Source organism: Ptychodera flava, chromosome 19 (assembly GCF_041260155.1).
Source record: "Ptychodera flava strain L36383 chromosome 19, AS_Pfla_20210202, whole genome shotgun sequence".
NCBI classification, from domain to species: domain Eukaryota; kingdom Metazoa; phylum Hemichordata; class Enteropneusta; family Ptychoderidae; genus Ptychodera; species Ptychodera flava.
The window spans coordinates 30538399-30555939 of record NC_091946.1 but is presented as its reverse complement, the minus strand read 5'-3'; the positions used below and the strand labels follow the sequence as shown (position 1 = coordinate 30555939).

The 17541-nt window shown below is 38.0% G+C and overlaps 1 protein-coding gene across 1 annotated transcript in view; it reads left to right on the top strand.

Annotated features, from left to right (window-relative positions):
• Positions 1–17541, top strand: part of LOC139119242 (DNA polymerase alpha catalytic subunit-like) — a 46635-nt gene that overhangs the window by 2253 nt on the left and 26841 nt on the right. Inside the window, exons 3-14 of the mRNA XM_070682936.1 lie at positions 4880–4976; positions 5782–5859; positions 6516–6556; positions 7808–7954; positions 8181–8233; positions 8741–8997; positions 9410–9548; positions 15017–15207; positions 15671–15783; positions 16249–16365; positions 16806–16880; positions 17381–17519. Of these exons, the coding sequence (XP_070539037.1) occupies positions 4880–4976; positions 5782–5859; positions 6516–6556; positions 7808–7954; positions 8181–8233; positions 8741–8997; positions 9410–9548; positions 15017–15207; positions 15671–15783; positions 16249–16365; positions 16806–16880; positions 17381–17519 (1447 nt within the window). The remainder of the gene's footprint in view (positions 1–4879; positions 4977–5781; positions 5860–6515; positions 6557–7807; positions 7955–8180; positions 8234–8740; positions 8998–9409; positions 9549–15016; positions 15208–15670; positions 15784–16248; positions 16366–16805; positions 16881–17380; positions 17520–17541) is intronic.

Below are 17541 nucleotides of genomic sequence, written 5' to 3'. Positions count from 1 at the left end.
GAAAAAAACTTGTATATTATACTGGGTAAGAAACTTCAAAACTTGTACCCAATGTATTATTGACTATCTACCACTCATTCTCTACTCCTGGCTACTACCTAGACAATATCAGCGTTTCCGTTACAATTTCAAAAATTGTGTACGATTTTACGCAACTGAGTTTATATTTGCGTAAAATGTATTCAAAATGTGTACGGTAGGAATCAGTATCTGAAGTGAGTTGGGCAGTCTTTTCTGTAGAACTTGGGGGTTTCCTGTAATGCGCATGCTCTATTAACAAAAAACAACAAACTGGGGGGCTTCAAGGTGTAGCTGAACGTTTGCCATGCCGTGATGCATGTCCCGTATATGATCGTTGAGCAGCTCAATGAGTTCATGTTCAAAGAAAGTACCTTCTGACTACGAGATTAGTGTTTTCAAAGGGCCAACAAAAAGCAGATACTATTCAAAGTCCAGCGGGACCTCTCAAGAATGCAACCCGACAGAGTCTGAGTGGTCACCCGTAAACACTTTCCAAATAACATGCGACGTAATGACCATTAACTGTATTTGGTGTTACCAACAACGAAGACTCGATCGATTCTCGAATTTTTTTGCATCTGTAATGCCATTGTCTGTACAGAACTGATTGACATGACGTTTTGTGATGATGAAATACAATGTTGCATAAAGTGCTGCGGTCTGCTAAAGTCTAAAATGTAGCAATATCATGATAAATGTCACTTGCACGCAGGTGCATATGTTCTATTTTTGTCCTGCATTGAACCACGTTCAGGCAATGTAGTGCGTGCCAAGTGCGTCGTGTCATGGGGCGGCATTTCTCAATGCGTATTAGTTTATGCAGTCATGATTTATTTTGCGTATTTCCGAACAATTTTGCGTAAAATACACAGGATTTTGCGTCAACAGAAACACTGCAATATTAACATTTATTTTCAACCATTTATCCGAGAGCCATCGAAAGTTTCTGCTAAAATTTGAACTTTTAACCTCCAACATATTTAGTGCATATTGCGCACAAGCAGGCAAAGGTCGCAGAACCGGTCAACGGCTCATGGGAAAATGAATGAAAATACATGTTCTTATCGTTGAGGTAGTTAGCAGGGGTAGAGAATGAGTCTTAGATAGTCAATGATAAAGATGATTCAAGTTTATTTATTCAGAACTAATATATTTCATTTTTTTGCAAGCTAAATCAGTGACACCAATCGGTGTCGTAGTAAACTTCTCAAAAAGTCTATGGGGAGGCTAGCAGCGGTTCTGTGGCGATGACCTGAGCACATTCACATTGAAGAATTGATGCCACATTGTAGCGTATTTGTTAAAGAGGAAGGGGTCATTGGAACTACACTCAAAAGTTGTATGGGACCCATGCAACCAATGGAGTGTAAACACTGTATCCAAGATACATTGGTGATTGACAAAAGTTTAAAATTTGTTTTGTCATAATTTCCATTGTAAAATTTGGGTGTTGCAGTGTGTAAGCAGTAAGATTTTCACTCTTATTTCACAAGATAATACAACCAGTATACTTCTGGAATTAACCCTTTGAGCGCCAGTCAATTTTTTTCACCCCTATAAAGTATAAAATATTCCCCAGTCAGTTTTTTAGCTCATATTTGGTATGTATATAAATACCAAAAAAAGCTTATATGGTGAGTCAGTGGTGTCTGTATGTATGTATGTGGGTATGTACATTGTATGTGCAGATGTATGTCCGTCATACGCAAAAGCTCCCATACCGCCAAAGCTACCACTTCAGTATTTGGTGTACAGGTAGATGCAGGGGTTGAGATGTGATGTTGTTCAAATTGACATGTCAGTGTCAAAAATGTGCAAATGAGGTAAGAAAAAGGGAAATCCTGCAAATGTGCAGGAGTGGTGGCATGCCAATGACTGAAACAGGCTACTCCACTGACCTTGAGTCATTTCCTGTCATTGTTTATGAACTGTTACATATTAACAGACCTGCGCAAACTAAGAGGGACTAGCTGTTTCTGCTATGCATGTATCTAAAGTTGACCTCCAGTACCTAAAGTTTCAGACCTTATTTACTTTTGTCATTCTTGTTTTTCTGGTTTAAATATTTCTTGTTGTTTTTCTGGTTGTACTGTGCAGAAATCATTGTCATAACATCAATGTAGAATTTTCCTGCACTGAACAGATGAAAACAACATTTATTGTTGATCTTTGGTACCCATACTACCAATTCTGATCAAATGTGAGCGACACCATATCATTGCAGTATTTTTTCAGATTTTTGCCAAAATATTGATAAAACAAGTCATCGTTGATGACACAGTCCCCACTTGTTAATGGGTACTTTGATTACATGTCCTAGGAGGATAGAGTCCTCTTCATTAATTGAGACATGCCCAAGTTTTGGCTAAGGACACGAAAAAATTGTAACAAAATGGCTGCCATGCAGCCATATTGGATCATATCAAGAAACAAATTGACATACATATGTATGACAGGTTAATGTCCTTGTACCAACTTTGAATAAAATCGGTTAAGATATGCTTTAGAGTATTATGGCCCTCGACAGGAAAAAATCGTAAAATAAAATGGCCGCAAGGCAGCCATATTGGATCGTATCACATAACAAATTGACATGCATATGTATGACATTAGTCAATCTCCTTGTACCAACTTTGAATAAAATCCATTGAAACATGTCTGAGTTATTGCTCTGTACATGAAAATATCGTAATAAAATGGCTGCCTAGCGGCCATATTAAATCGTATCACATAACAAATTGACGTACATATGTAAGACATAGGTCAATGTCCTTGTACCAACTTTGAATAAAATCGGTTGAGATATGCCTGAGTTATGCCTCTGCATATGAAAAAATCGTAATAAAATGGCCATACAGCAGCCATATTGGATTGTATCACAAAACAAATTGACATATATATCTATGACATTGGTCAATGTCCTTGTACCAACTTTGAATAAAATCGGTTAAAACATGTCTGAGTTATGGCACTGTATATGAAAATATTGTAATAAAATGGCCGCCTGGCGGCCATATTGGATCGTATCACAAAACAAATCGACACGCATATCTATGACATTGGTCAATGTCCTTGTACCAACGTTTGATAAATCTGTTGCAACATGTCTGAGTTATGGCTCTGTACATGAAAAAATCGTAATAAAATGGCCGCCTGGCGGCCATATTGGATTGTATCACAAAACAAATTGATGTGCATATCTATGACATTGGTCAATGTCCTTGTACCAACTTTGAATAAAATCGGTTGAAACATGTCTGAGTTATGGCTCTGTACATGAAAATATCGTAATAAAATGGCTGCCTAGCGGCCATATTGGATCGTATCACATAACAAATTGACGTACATATGTAAGACATAGGTCAATGTCCTTGTACCAACTTTGAATAAAATCGGTTGAGATATGCCTGAGTTATGCCTCTGCATATGAAAAAATCGTAATAAAATGGCCACACAGCAGCCATATTGGATTGTATCACAAAACAAATTGACATATATATCTATGACATTGGTCAATGTCCTTGTACCAACTTTGAATAAAATCGGTTAAAACATGTCTGAGTTATGGCACTGTATATGAAAATATTGTAATAAAATGGCCGCCTGGCGGCCATATTGGATCGTATCACAAAACAAATCGACACGCATATCTATGACATTGGTCAATGTCCTTGTACCGACGTTTGATAAAATCGGTTGCAACATGTCTGAGTTATGGCTCTGTACATGAAAAAATCGTAATAAAATGGCCGCCTGGCGGCCATATTGGATTGTATCACAAAACAAATTGATGTGCATATCTATGACATTGGTCAATGTCCTTGTACCAACTTTGAATAAAATCGGTTGAAACATGTCTGAGTTATGGCTCTGTACATGAAAAAATCGTAATAAAATGGCCGCCTGGCGGCCATATTGGATCGTATCACAAAACAAAATGACGTGCATATCTATGACATTGGTCAATGTCCTTGTACCAACTTTGAATAAAATCGGTTGCAACATGTCTGAGATCTGGCTCTGTACATGAAAAAATCGTAATAAAATGGCCGCCTGGTGGCCATATTGGATCGTATCACAAAACAAAATGACATGCATATCTATGACATTGGTCAGTGTCCTTGTACCAACTTTGAATAAAATCGGTTGAAACATGTCTGAGTTATGGCTCTGTACATGAAAAAATCGTAATAAAATGGCCGCCTGGCGGCCATATTGGATCGTATCACAAAACAAATCGACGTGCATCTGTATGACATATGAAGTAATCCTTGTACCAAGTCTGAATGAAATCGCTTCTTGCATCTCTGAGATATCTGCGTGAACGGACGCACGCACGCACGGACGCACACACGCACGCACGCACGCACGGACGCACACACGCACGGACATGACCAAACCTATAAGTCCCCCCGGACGGTGTCCGTGGGGACTAAAAATGTAGCCAATGAAATGTGATGGCCACTTTGCCCAAAATTATAAAACAATTACAGAAAAATTCATAAAAATTTATTAAATTTTGCGCTAAAATTTTGGAGGGAAAAAATTACAGCACTCAAAGAGTTAAGAAGATTTCATGTCACTGTCTTTCTAGCTGCATTCACAAGGTTGTTGACGTATGGAAGGAATATGGTCTAATCATCAGAAGCAGTGGCTATGTGTCTCATCCATGGTTGTGGGATGTTTGTATCCTGCTTCACCTTTTTACCACAATAGTTTAACCCAAACTCATTGTTCTCAATGGTGATTGTGGACCACTTTATGGGACATTAGAGATGAACAGGTCAACATGTTCAGCCAGCTTACACCAGGACCACTCATGCTGACAGTTCTAAATTTATCTATTTCTGTCTTGTAGGTGGATGAACTGAATTCTGTCTATGACATCGTAGATGAAGATACATACTCAACAGTTGTGAGAGACAGACAAGATGATGATTGGATCGTGGATGATGGTCAGTTCAATGTTTCTCATCTCATAGATTTCACAAATAATCAGTGTGCCCGCATCCAGAAATTTTTGTACAGTGACTGTTTAGGGTAGAATGGTTTGACCCTTTGAGTGCTGTATTTTTTCCCATCAAAATTTAAGAGCAAAATTTTGCAAATTTTTATGAATCTTTCTGCAATATTTGATAATTTTGGACCAAATGAACCTAACATTTGATTGCCTACAGTTCTTCATCAAACTTTTGACAAAAATTTGAAAAAAATTGACTGGGCTTTATTTTATAAAGGCAATAAAAATTGACTTTGGCACTCAAAGGGTTAAAGAGAATGGTTTGAAGTTTCAATGAGGAAAGTTTAAGTCTTTCAATATCAAAGTGCATACTTCCTCAGTTGTATTGTCTTTCAAGGATACATAAGGTGATCATCTTTTGGACAAGGGTATCTAAATAAATGCTGTGATGCAGCTCATTACACAGCAAAAAGCACCACAAGTCAACTGCACACCAGCTTTCTATATTGAGTGTAACAATGGCATTGCAAAATTTATTCCACATTTGATTTAGAAATGGAATTTCTTGGCTCTTGGCAGAGGATTGTCCACCACAAAGAAACTTTTGTATGAATTTTTATTGAGTATTTGATAGCTTACATCAAACATTTAGCATTCTTAAATGCCAATAATTATCATACTCGGTAGACATCATGAGAATTTATGATGCGACCAGTTTTGTTTCACATCGTAAATTCTAAAACTCATACAGTAATTCACACAATGACACGTATTGAGAATTCTGTTCATTTCAATTCAAGATGGCAGTGGTTACGTTGAAGACGGACGTGAAATATTTGATGAGGAACTCACCGAAGATACGGCGGCTTCCAAAGATGGTAAATATTTCAAATAGTTGAAAATAACAATATAATTTTTAGAACGACAATTTTATAATAAGAAAGCGATCAAAAGTAATAATGAAAATTCTGTATTTCTGAATTATATTCTTATAGCCACGCCAAAAAATGAAATGATTTAAAGGTTTAACTTGTCTCAGTAAGTGATGAAATTGACACTTCACATCACTTTACAATTCTATTCATACTTTATCCACAGATTACTGCTGTTATTAATATGTTCCATTGTCAGTGTGAGACTCATTTCACTGTCAAAGTTTATTGTATTAACCCTTTGAGCACGGAAGTCATTTGTCTCCTTTCCAAAATATACTCCCGTCAATTTTTTTCAGATTTTTGTCTAAATTTTGATAACAAACTGTAGCCAATGAAATGTGATGTGCATTTGGTCCAAAATTGTCAAAAAATTACAGAAAAATTCATAAAAATTTGTAAAAATGTTTCTGATCGCTAAAATTTAGGTGGGAACAATTACAGCACTCAAAGTGTTAAATCTTCAGCAAATAAAAATCTTAAGCTTGTTTCATGAAAACAAATCATATTCTGGCTTTATCAGTGTTCAACATTTTTTTACAACACTTATTATCAAGGTACTAATAGTTTTCACCTAAAACATCATTTGCTTTGTTTTTTAGCTCAGAAAGGTAGAAATAAAGACAAACGGACCAATAGACCTGTAAGTACTAATTTTTTTAATTTTTTCAAGTAAAATAATATTTTTATTCTATGCAATATTCATTCATTTATATACAAGATACCTGATTATTTCATCCAATAATTTCAATTAAAACGATATATTGCAAATTCAAAGCCAATGGTTTTTAAAGGAAATCAATTTCATGCAAGCCAGTAAGATTGGCGAGATCCAAATATATTTCAGTTACAAAACATGACTTATGACCTATTCCTTTTTCCCTGACTTGGACATTCTGGATATTTTTGTGATTTAAAATCATGTGCATCTGTATTATTTTGTGGTTGGTTAATTGCTTAAGATCTATGCATAAGATGCCCCAGCTTGACATAACCTCACATTGTTCATTTTGAGCCTGATGCAGTATACAGAACTGGCTTTTCACTACTTTGTGTAGACTCTCTATCACCATAAATAGTTCATGCACATAGGATAAATACGCCCTTTGTGAATTTCTGGCAGCTTATCTCAGATAATCTACTACCAATTTGAAACATTTTTTGATACATCATATCAATCAATCTATATGATCCCCATGTTGGCAATTAGCATTGCAGAGGTGACATACATATGTTTCACAGAATATGGCATTTTAAAAATGCGTTAAAATCAAGGCAGCACGCAGTAAACTCAGTAGACAAAAGCACACAGGGATAAAATCACAGAAATACAAGTTTTAAAAGTTTTTTAATTCTGTTACATCATCCTATAGCCCTATGAGTGCAAACCTAGACTCTCATTAAGCCAATAGTTGACTACTCAATGAGGTCCTGTCATAACCTTGACAATATCAACTTAGAGTAGCCCAGCTCAATGAGCTGGCATATGCACTTGCCTTGAACCTGACCTTCAGTTTCGGGCAGAGATTAGAAGCTGAGTAGAGAACCAGGGGCTGTGAGATAGTCTGTTATCTGTTGGTTTAAATACGATCTGCTCAACTTCACTGACTGTGTGTGCCAGAGGTTACAAATACAAATCTTGAGGTTGGATTGATGAAAGAAACAATTATAAATTTCACAGTTTGATGTAAAAACTCAAATCATTCTATCCAGACTCACCGTCTGAATTGTGACCTTTTTATCTCTTCCAAACTAACCCTGAGGAAGATTCCCTGTTTAGGATTGGAATGCCTCAAGTTTTTATCAGTAAGACTGAAATTCAATGTTTGCCCAGGTAGTCCAACTCAAGTACTGTAAACCTATTTTTTTATCCCATGCTATTTTTTTCAAACAGAATGTGAAGAAACCGATCAGTGTAAAGCCCAATAACATAAAATCTATGTTCTTGGCTGGCGCCAGTAAAAAGAAGAAATCAGAAAAAGATGTCAGCCTGGCCGATGATGAGTTACTGGGTGATATTCTCAATGAAATGAAAAACGAGGTAAGAAATAATTACGTGTGGCTCATGGCTGTCTTCAAGCTTGTGAATTTTGGTCATTATTCCAACCCTGTCATGGGTGACCTGTAAGTTGTCTGTGATTCACAATGAACAAAGGAAAACATTCAAGTTCAATTCAGCAGATAATCCAGTTTCTATAAAAATGTAGTTTTACCATTCTTGTGAATATCTCACTAATATTCAGTGTATCTTTATTTTTTCTATCCAGCCTGTCCCAATGCCAAAACCTGTTCTTATGAAGCCAAAATTCAGGCCAGGAGGGTAAGTGGTGTGATGTTACATGATCAGAAATATTAAATTATAATGTTTGACATATTTGGAATGAAAATGTATATGTAATGGTGATGAAGTGAAATTTCCATGTGAACACTGAACAAAGTATTTTGACTGCATGATCTTAATAAATCAAGCACTAACTAGCTGCTTTCTAGTGAAAAAAAATTGAAAAAATATGACAGGTTCAGAGCACAGATGGATGTCAGAATTTATTGAGACATGTCAACATTGATATATGGTACATAATCAAACTTGGAGTGTAGAAGACATCTCCCAGTGCATCTGAACTTAACATCCCCTGGTGGTAGCATTTTTGTGGAAGGAAATAACCACTTTGAATTTCTGTTTGTTTTGAAATGGTAGCAAGGTAACTTTAACTGAAATATCAAAGTGCGAAAGTTTTGATTTTGGCAAGCCTTGGTTTACTGTTCCGCACTGTTGATATTTCACACCATTACATTTCAAATGTGTCATCAATGCTGGTTTTTACAGCCCTCCGCCACCTATGAGAGTACCGCCACCAGGTTCAAGTAACCCGTTTTCCATGAGGTACAGGCCAATGCCGGGAAAACCACCCATGTTACATCAAGCTGCAAGTCCAGTGTACACAGCCCCAGCTGTCAAGCCTAAAACCAAATTAAGCCAAGAAGAAGATGACATCGATGTCAAACCAGTCCAGAGTGAACCACCGGCAAAGAGGATAAAACGGGAGCCAGAGGAGGTTACCATGGAAATGGAAGATGACGCAGGTAGACATCTTCTGCAATGTTATCTGCTCTTATAACAAAAATATCAGCCTCCCTCTGAAATTAGGAGATTGTTGATGATTGTGCTAATAATTGTAGCTCTGTGGTAGGTTTCAGAAGCTCAAAGTGTGTGTGATGCACATCCACAATCTTGCGCTGTTAAAATGTACGTGCAGAAAGAGTTTACTTTGTACATCTCAAAAATTATGAACAAAACAGCCAAACACTTTTAAGTATGAAGTCAAAAACTGGCATTTTTGTCTTTTTTTTAAATAATGAAATTCTTATGTTTTGGTGAAGGTTGGATCCAATGCCAGGGTCAAATACTAGTACTGGTACATTTGTCTTTGTCAAATTACATAACCCAACAAGGCTTCAAATAATTCAGTCTACCACTCGTTTCCTTTCTGAACAGCAATGGATCATGGGATTGACCTAGACAACCTTGGTGATGATGATGATGATTTTGAAGATTTACAAGATGCCGACGTCCAAAAATCAGAGCCAGTGAAGACAGAGATAAAAGAAGAGAGGAAAGAGGAAAAGTCACCAGTGTATGTCAGAAATATGCAATTGTTTCATAAACCATACATAATCTATGTCTTTATTTCCTGATCAACTGCCACATGATGTGTGATTTCAACACCAAAATACTATACCGTACTCGTCCGAGTATAAGCCCCTGCTCGTGTATAAGCCCCCCCTGGACTTTTTGGGGATTTTAAAAAGTTCTTTACATCCGTGTATAAGCCCCTACCCTAGTTTAGCTCAAATAAAGAATTTGCACTATACCGGCAATATGGTTGATGGCTTGAGAGGCAAAGTCTTTGCTGAAGCATGAAGGAAGGGGACCGTATTCGCACTGACTCCCGTTCAGAAGTGAACCAGTAAATGTGGGCTGCTGTGCAACCCACTCGGTAGGTATGGAGAGACTATTTTGTGGAAGGAGTGTAGCTGACTCATATGACATGAATATAGTGAAAGAAAAGTGAGTGTACGTCACCTTCATTGTGCAGAAATCTATCAATCCATGATGACAATTAAGTGTACTGCTTTTATTTTGAAAAAAGTATGAGAAATTACATTTGAATGTCTTCAATAGCAAAACTACGCTTTTACCCCTCCCCCTCAACCTAATAGAACATTCCACCACGACGTTGTGTGCATTGATGCGTGAAGAATGATTGGAGGGCGGCTATATTGATACTTTGTGCGGGAATATATGTCACTTTGATGTAAAAGACGTACTTGTCGTGCATTATTAGACAAACATTGTCCTACGTCAAAACTTCGAAAAGGGCTAGGAACTGAACAGATTGACGGCAAGCTGTGCCGATGATCACGTGCAAATAGGGCGATAGATGAACGGCTTATTTGTCCATGGTGTCAGCTTTCCATAACGCACTGACATGTGATATTACCTACGACATACTTGTGTGTATGTGTTTAGAAGATGATAATGTGATGAAAATAAAAATTGTATGATGAATGTTTGAATACGGTAACTCTCTTTTTTGAGGATGTTGTGGCCCTGAAAAGGGCCGTTTGGTATGTTTGCCGGCAGGCATGCATGCTCTACTGAACGTGTAGAGTAAATGGTGTGCCCCCGCACAGCTTTTCCAACATAGGCACTACTGCATCATCAACCAGAAAACCGATGTGGCAGACTTGGGCGATGCCTATTCGGGGGAGTGCATGAAAGATTTTTTTTTTGCTTTCAAGTAATACTTTTTGTTTACGGAAAGTTGTCGATCCATTAATTTGGACATCAAGCGGGCGGCGTCTCTCTTCAAGCTGGCGAATTTACGACCGTCTCTTGTTATGGAAACAGCATTACGGTCATGGACATTAGCCGCATCACGACGTAGCTCATACGGAGTGCCAACTTCAAGCTCAGAACATCGATAATGTGGCATGCCAACGGCGAGAATTCCTCGTATGATGACTTTCTTCTTAACCATGTTGATCACGCGAACTTGAGCTAGTCAATAAAAAACTGCGGTTTGCTTCTGTATTTATAGACGGTTTGGGGATTCTAGCCATGCAGCGTGGGTGGAGAAAGTCATTTTCATCGCTGCCTCTGAAGTGTTTCAAATATTTGATTGACGTTTACCATCTGAGATAATGACCGGCATGTATGCAGCTAACACGTATAAATGCGTTTATGATTGACACTTTGCAGCTCGCCAGTTCAGTCGGCACCTTTGAGAGCACTTCACGCCTTTCATTGACATACTATTGCCAAACAATACATTGCAACAAGGCAGAAACAACATTGCCAAGCGAAACAATACATCGCGACAAGGCAGAACAACTTTGCCAATGGCGCGGTTGCTGCCATTTACTGACATTGACAAGGCATTTACGTACATCGACAAGACATTACTCTTTTTCTTGAAAGTGAACGTAATCGAAAACGTGTATAAGTGTGAAATCATTTCAAATTCATTTACTATCAATTTCTTCTCCTGCGTTCGCTAAATGGAGATAAAAAACGTGTCCATGCAAAGGCTGACCAAAATCGTATAGATTTGCCATTCAAGCCGTATCCAAACTCATCACACGTAAGTCAACTCCAGAATTCCGATCAAATTTTATTTGCCATGGCCACTGTACGACATAGCTACACGATCGAGCAGAAACTACAAATTTTGAACGCCATCGAAGAGAAGGGGCTCAGCATGCATGTAGCCTCACGTCAGTTTAAGATCAACCGAAAGCAACTTCGTGTTTGGAAAAGATCAAAAGAACAGTTTACTCAATTCCGTGTAGGCAATGATCGCAAACGCAGAAAGCTTCACTGTGGCAGGGCACCAATTAGTGACGATGTCGACAATGATGTTTTCGAATTCCTCAATGAAGAAAGAGTGGAAGGCAGGGTTGTCACAAACTCAATGCTGAAAGCTCATGCATCAGAACGTGCTCGGCAACTTTGTATCAACTTCAAGGCATCTGACGGTTGGCTTCGGCGATGGAAAAAGCGTTTCCATGTTGGCATCCGCAAAGGTACGTAACTACCGTTTACACTGTTTTTAGAGTGGAAACAATATTGTGGGTGATTAGGTTCGTGAGATGGATAGAGAGGGAAGACGTAAACCTGGTTGAACTTTAACGTGAACTTTATTGACTGGTTTCAGTGCAAGTACGAGGCGCTGCAAGACAACGCATGTCTGTACGCCATGAACACCAGAAAGTTCTAAAGCCTAAATCAAACAAATATACATATAGAGAAAATTTGACTCCGCGTAAAAAAACACAAGCAGAACTAGCTTTTTTTATAATATTCGTCTGAAGTCAATTAATGAAACCACGAACACTGTTTGAATTTTTGTAGGTACGAACGATTCGCAAAAGATACCAGAAGATTATTCCGATCAACTGCAGGCCTTCCGAAGTGACGTCCAGGAACTCCGACGACAGCACCTATATCCGTTACAGTATATAGGCAACATGGATGAAACTATGGTCCGATTCGACTCATGTCCGTCATCCACGAACAACGTACGAGGGGAGAGGTCAATTCGGATCGCTTCGACTGGCGCAAGGAAGAAGGGCTTCACAGTGGCATTAAGTGCCAGAGCAAATGGCGAAAAAGATCCAGCTCTAATTATTTTCAAGTAAGTTAAACTTAGTACGTACGATTCTCATCTTTTACGCAAAATGGTGGTATTTTGCCCGGCGGGATCTTGGAGTACAATGCTAACATTCAAACATGGAACTTCAGACTAAGTAGCATGTAAATATTTCTTAGTAATGTTTTATTTCTCTTTCATTTCCGTGTTACAGGGAGAAGAACGGTGAGTTAGGCCCAAGAGTTCGGCAGCATCTGGTTGTGCCGAATAACGTGCGTGTTCGGGCCACAGAAAACGGTTGGATGACAGGGCAGAAGATGACAGAGTGGTTGTCATCTATATGGGCAAGTAACAACGCTGACAACGAACGGCAACTTTTGGTGTTGGACCGGGCGAGACAACATATGACTGCCGCCGTACGGGAGAGGAGCGAGGAAGGAAACACTGACGTCATCTACGTTCCGGCCGGATGCACATCAATCATCCAACCCATGGACGTCAGCGTGAATAAACCTTTCAAGGATCACCTTCGCTCGGAGTGGATCAACTACATGCAGACGGCGACGTTGACCGACAAAGGCAACCTTAGGCAACCAACGCGACAACACCTGATCAACTGGGTTAGCAGAGCGTGGGCCCGAGTGACAGCCGATATTGTCAAACGCTCATTTTTGACAACAGGCATCAGCAACGAACTTGACGGGTCAGAAGATAATTTCATTTCTGAAGACATCCCTGCCGTGGACGATAGTGACCTTGAAGCCGAAGCTGCTGGTCTCATTTTCGATGATGAAGGAGACGATAGTGACATTGACTTTGACGGTTTTGAGTTCGATGATGATGGCAATTGTGTAGATAGGCGTGACATTAGGTCGTATTTTCGTCGATAATTGTAGTAACTATTGTATTTATTCAACCACGTAAGTTCAGCTGTGTGCATCCGAAATTTTTTTTGACAAGTTTTCGTACCGTATTTATGTAAACTTAAATTTTGGTTTTTAGCAGTTTACGAGGAAAAAAAGCAACTTACCTCTCTCTCTCGCTTGTACACTGAGGTTTATTTATCTTCATTACTTTTTTATTTGATTCAATAAAATAGTTTGCTTTAAAAGTATTTCTGTGTTATAATTGTGTGCGTGACGTAGTGGGCTGATTGGAAATGACTTTATTGACATGCTGTGTGTGTTTATGTGTGCTTGGCGAGCGGGTTTATAAATAGCAGCCCAACTATTCTCCAGAGACCCCTTCATTTACCGTCCCTCCGTCACTGTGCCACTGTATCACAAAAGAGTCGTAACGTGGCGGTTGCCTGAGATATTAATATATGCAAATAAATTAGCATAAATTAACACCGCCTTGCAGAGAACATCGGGGCATCCGTGTATAAGCCCCTCCCCTACATTTTCGGTGAGTTTTCGTCGCTGACCCGGGGGCTTATACTCGGACGAGTACGGTAATAGCAAAGGATACAGCAAAAGTCCAGAAATATCATGTCTTGACATGTACATACTTTTAAATTGTCCACAAAATATCTATAGCTGATCAGAAAAGGATAGTTACAATTTATTAGGTGTGCTGTAAAATATTTATTTCATGATGTAGGCTAATTTCAAGTGCCATAAAAGCATACTGACTGGCCATATTTTGTTTTTATGATGGGTCTTTCAGACTTCCCTCAAATCCCAAAAATTTACCGTACTGGTATATTTAGGAAGATTCAAAGATGCCCTGTGAATTAGACATATACTTTTTACCCTTTATGGCTAATTTCTGTTCAGTATTGTATGTAACTTCTCAATTCACTAGTGGACAGTGGAATCACTGATCTGTACAAATCCCAAATTTTTACACTCTGTTACTGTGTATAGAGGCATTTCATGTCAAATCAGACTTGCATTAAACCAGGTAATGCAAATGAAAGTTATAGTCTGTGCAAAAGTACAACGATACAGACAGTGATGAAAAAACAGAATTGATAAAACACTTTTCAATTCAGAAACCTCACACCAGCTGTTGTGTTCCCGTGAATTTTTTTCTTTATTAATTAATTTTACTAGCAACATCTGTGAAGTTCACGTCATGTTTTTTGATTGTAGCCATAAATATTCTTCACACAGTCTCCTGTGTGTCCTTGAATAAATCCCTATAGCAGTGTCATATTATCACCAAATCTTTACTCATTTCTGTTAATTAATATCTTCAGAGCTAAAACCTTAAAGTAATGTTGTTCTGAAACATAAGTTTTTACAAACCCCTAAATTGAACATTACATTTATTCTTTGAATCCAAATCAAAACTCTAAGTAACTCTCAAACAAAAAAATACCTATCATCCATATGTGAAAATTCAACAGGCATACTTTCTCTGAATCCAAATCCGAATTTGAGTTTTCGTGTGAAGTGATTTTGCAGCATTTTTGTAAGTTCAACACTGTTTTCTCTCCGAATCAGAATCCAAGCTGAAGTCTGTTCCAGCAGTGGTTGGGAAACCATCCGTGGTGAACTTGGCAAAGATGATGATGATGAAGTCATTGATGTTAAGGTTGACTCTTCCTCGTTGCCCCTGACAACAAATGAAGATGGAGACGAGGTGTTGAGGTTTTATTGGATCGATGCGTATGAAGACCAATACAAACAACCAGGTAAACACAAAGTACTAATAATATCAGAGTACCCAGTATTACACAGAAATAAGTTGGTCAATACAAACCAAACAACAAACAGGTGATTCTGAGACACTTCCGTGCTGTAAGCATCAAATTTAACATCCGTCAAAGTATCTCATTAATCATGATACCATGTGTGGCGCTGCATTTTCAAATTTTTTTTGTTTGTTTTAATGTCCACTTTCAGCATGAACAATTTTTTTGCTCAAGCAAAATCAAGGACAGATTAGACAAGTTCAAGCATGAGAGCTTGATTGATTTAACATTCTTGATCTAGACTTGATTAATTGATAAATCAGAAATTACAATATTATGATTAGTAAGAAAATTAAATTTTTGTTAACAACATATAACCTCTACTATACTATAAGTATGAAATTTCGTGTTTCTTATGGTTTTCTCATTGTAAAGCAAAACCTTGTTTTGATCTGTTTTACAGGTATAGTGTACCTGTTTGGTAAAGTGTGGGTAGAATCAGCAAAGAGGCATGTCAGTTGTTGTGTGGCTGTCAAGAACATTGAAAGGAGGGTTTACTTACTACCGAGAGAATATGTAAGTGTAGACTATGTCATAAGCTTCAGCTATTTCCTTTCTGTACATGTATGTGTTCTGTATATCCATTGTGTATATTTGTGAGTATTCACCATCCATGTTGCGTATTGTTATTACCGGTATATTCTTGTTCAGCATTGTTTTACTGTAATCCTTTGGTTACTATTGTTTGTCCCCAATGCTACTTTTTTTCCGTACCAAAGTTTGACATCTGCACAGGAAAATGTCAATGAAAGGGTTAATAGTTGCAAAGCAGTGTCTGTTACCACCGGGTTCTACCGTCATTTTATCAGGATTCACATACAAGTAACAACTGATTATTCTTGGCCGCAGCTGGAGTATCATCACAGATCCAAAGCTATGTATTTCTGTGTACATGAAAATAATAACAGAGACAATGTGTTTAACACCATGTGGTACTAAAAACAAGTACTGAATGTGCCTTTTTTGATCTTTTGTTTTCAGAAAATTGATTTGAAATCAGGAGAGGACACTGAAGAGAAAGTGACAATGATGGATATGTACAAAGAATTTAATGACAAGATAGCTGAAAAGTATAAAATTATGAAATTCAAATCTATGGTAAGTCTGTTCAGTTCGATCACAGGATTAGTGATACCAACTCTAGAGGGCGCTAAACCTATGACATTGGATTTTGACAACTGTGTCATTCACACCTCAGCTCACAGTTAACAGATGAGAGCATGGAATCCCATCCATACAACACAGCTGATGTAATGATCTACTTACTGCTGTTTCAGATCAAAACCACTCCTAATGATAAACTGATATCACAACCCTGGCACAATACTTTTATGCACACTCACCGACACTCTGTAAACTATTGAACAGAAGCACCTGAGGATGATTAATAGCAATACTCTGTTTAACCCTACTGATACAGATTATCAAAAATTATCTTTAAATATCTGTTGTTTGCTATTATTTGTTGAGAGAGCTACGGCCGTGAGGTAACTCTGTCCTCCCACATAATTTACATGTCTTGTGATTTGCCATTTCAGAAAGTGACCAGAGAGTACTGCTTTGAAAAGACAGACGTACCAGCTGAGTCAGAATATCTGGAAATCAGATATGCTGTAAGTTCATTTCACATTCTTGATTTCATTCACAGGTCTGACTATTTGTTTACTGCTTGCAAAATCGAAAAGGAAAAAAGACTAGGCTGCGATGTTAACTACTTGTGTCACACTTTGCAGTTTAAAATTAAAAATGGCTACCCAACTGTTTGGAGTGAAATCAAAGAAGCTTATTCCAGAGAAAGAATACTTTGTACAAATTTTTAGTTCAGCTTTCAAGAACTTCAATAGGAGGAAATTTGAAGAAGTATGTAGAATTCACTGTGTGCATTCCGCTGATAGCTTTAGGGTTACAAGCATAATAATAGAAGAAAGGATACAAAACTTATCTGCAAACATTCTAAAATATCTTCCAGAATATTTCCGATGATAAAATTGCAATGGCACCATGACCACTCAATTGTATCAATATTATACTAGCTTATTTGAAAAATGTCTCAAGTGATCTACATATGTAAATTTACATGATTTACCATATCGTACATTTTTCAACTTTGTAGGCTGACATGCCACAGTTACCAATGGATTTGAAGGGAGAGACATTCAGCCATGCATTTGGTACCAACACTTCATCCACCGAGTTACTACTACTCCATAGAAAGATGAAAGGACCTAGCTGGTTGGATATTAAGTTGCCACGTAAGTATTACCATGGCAACTT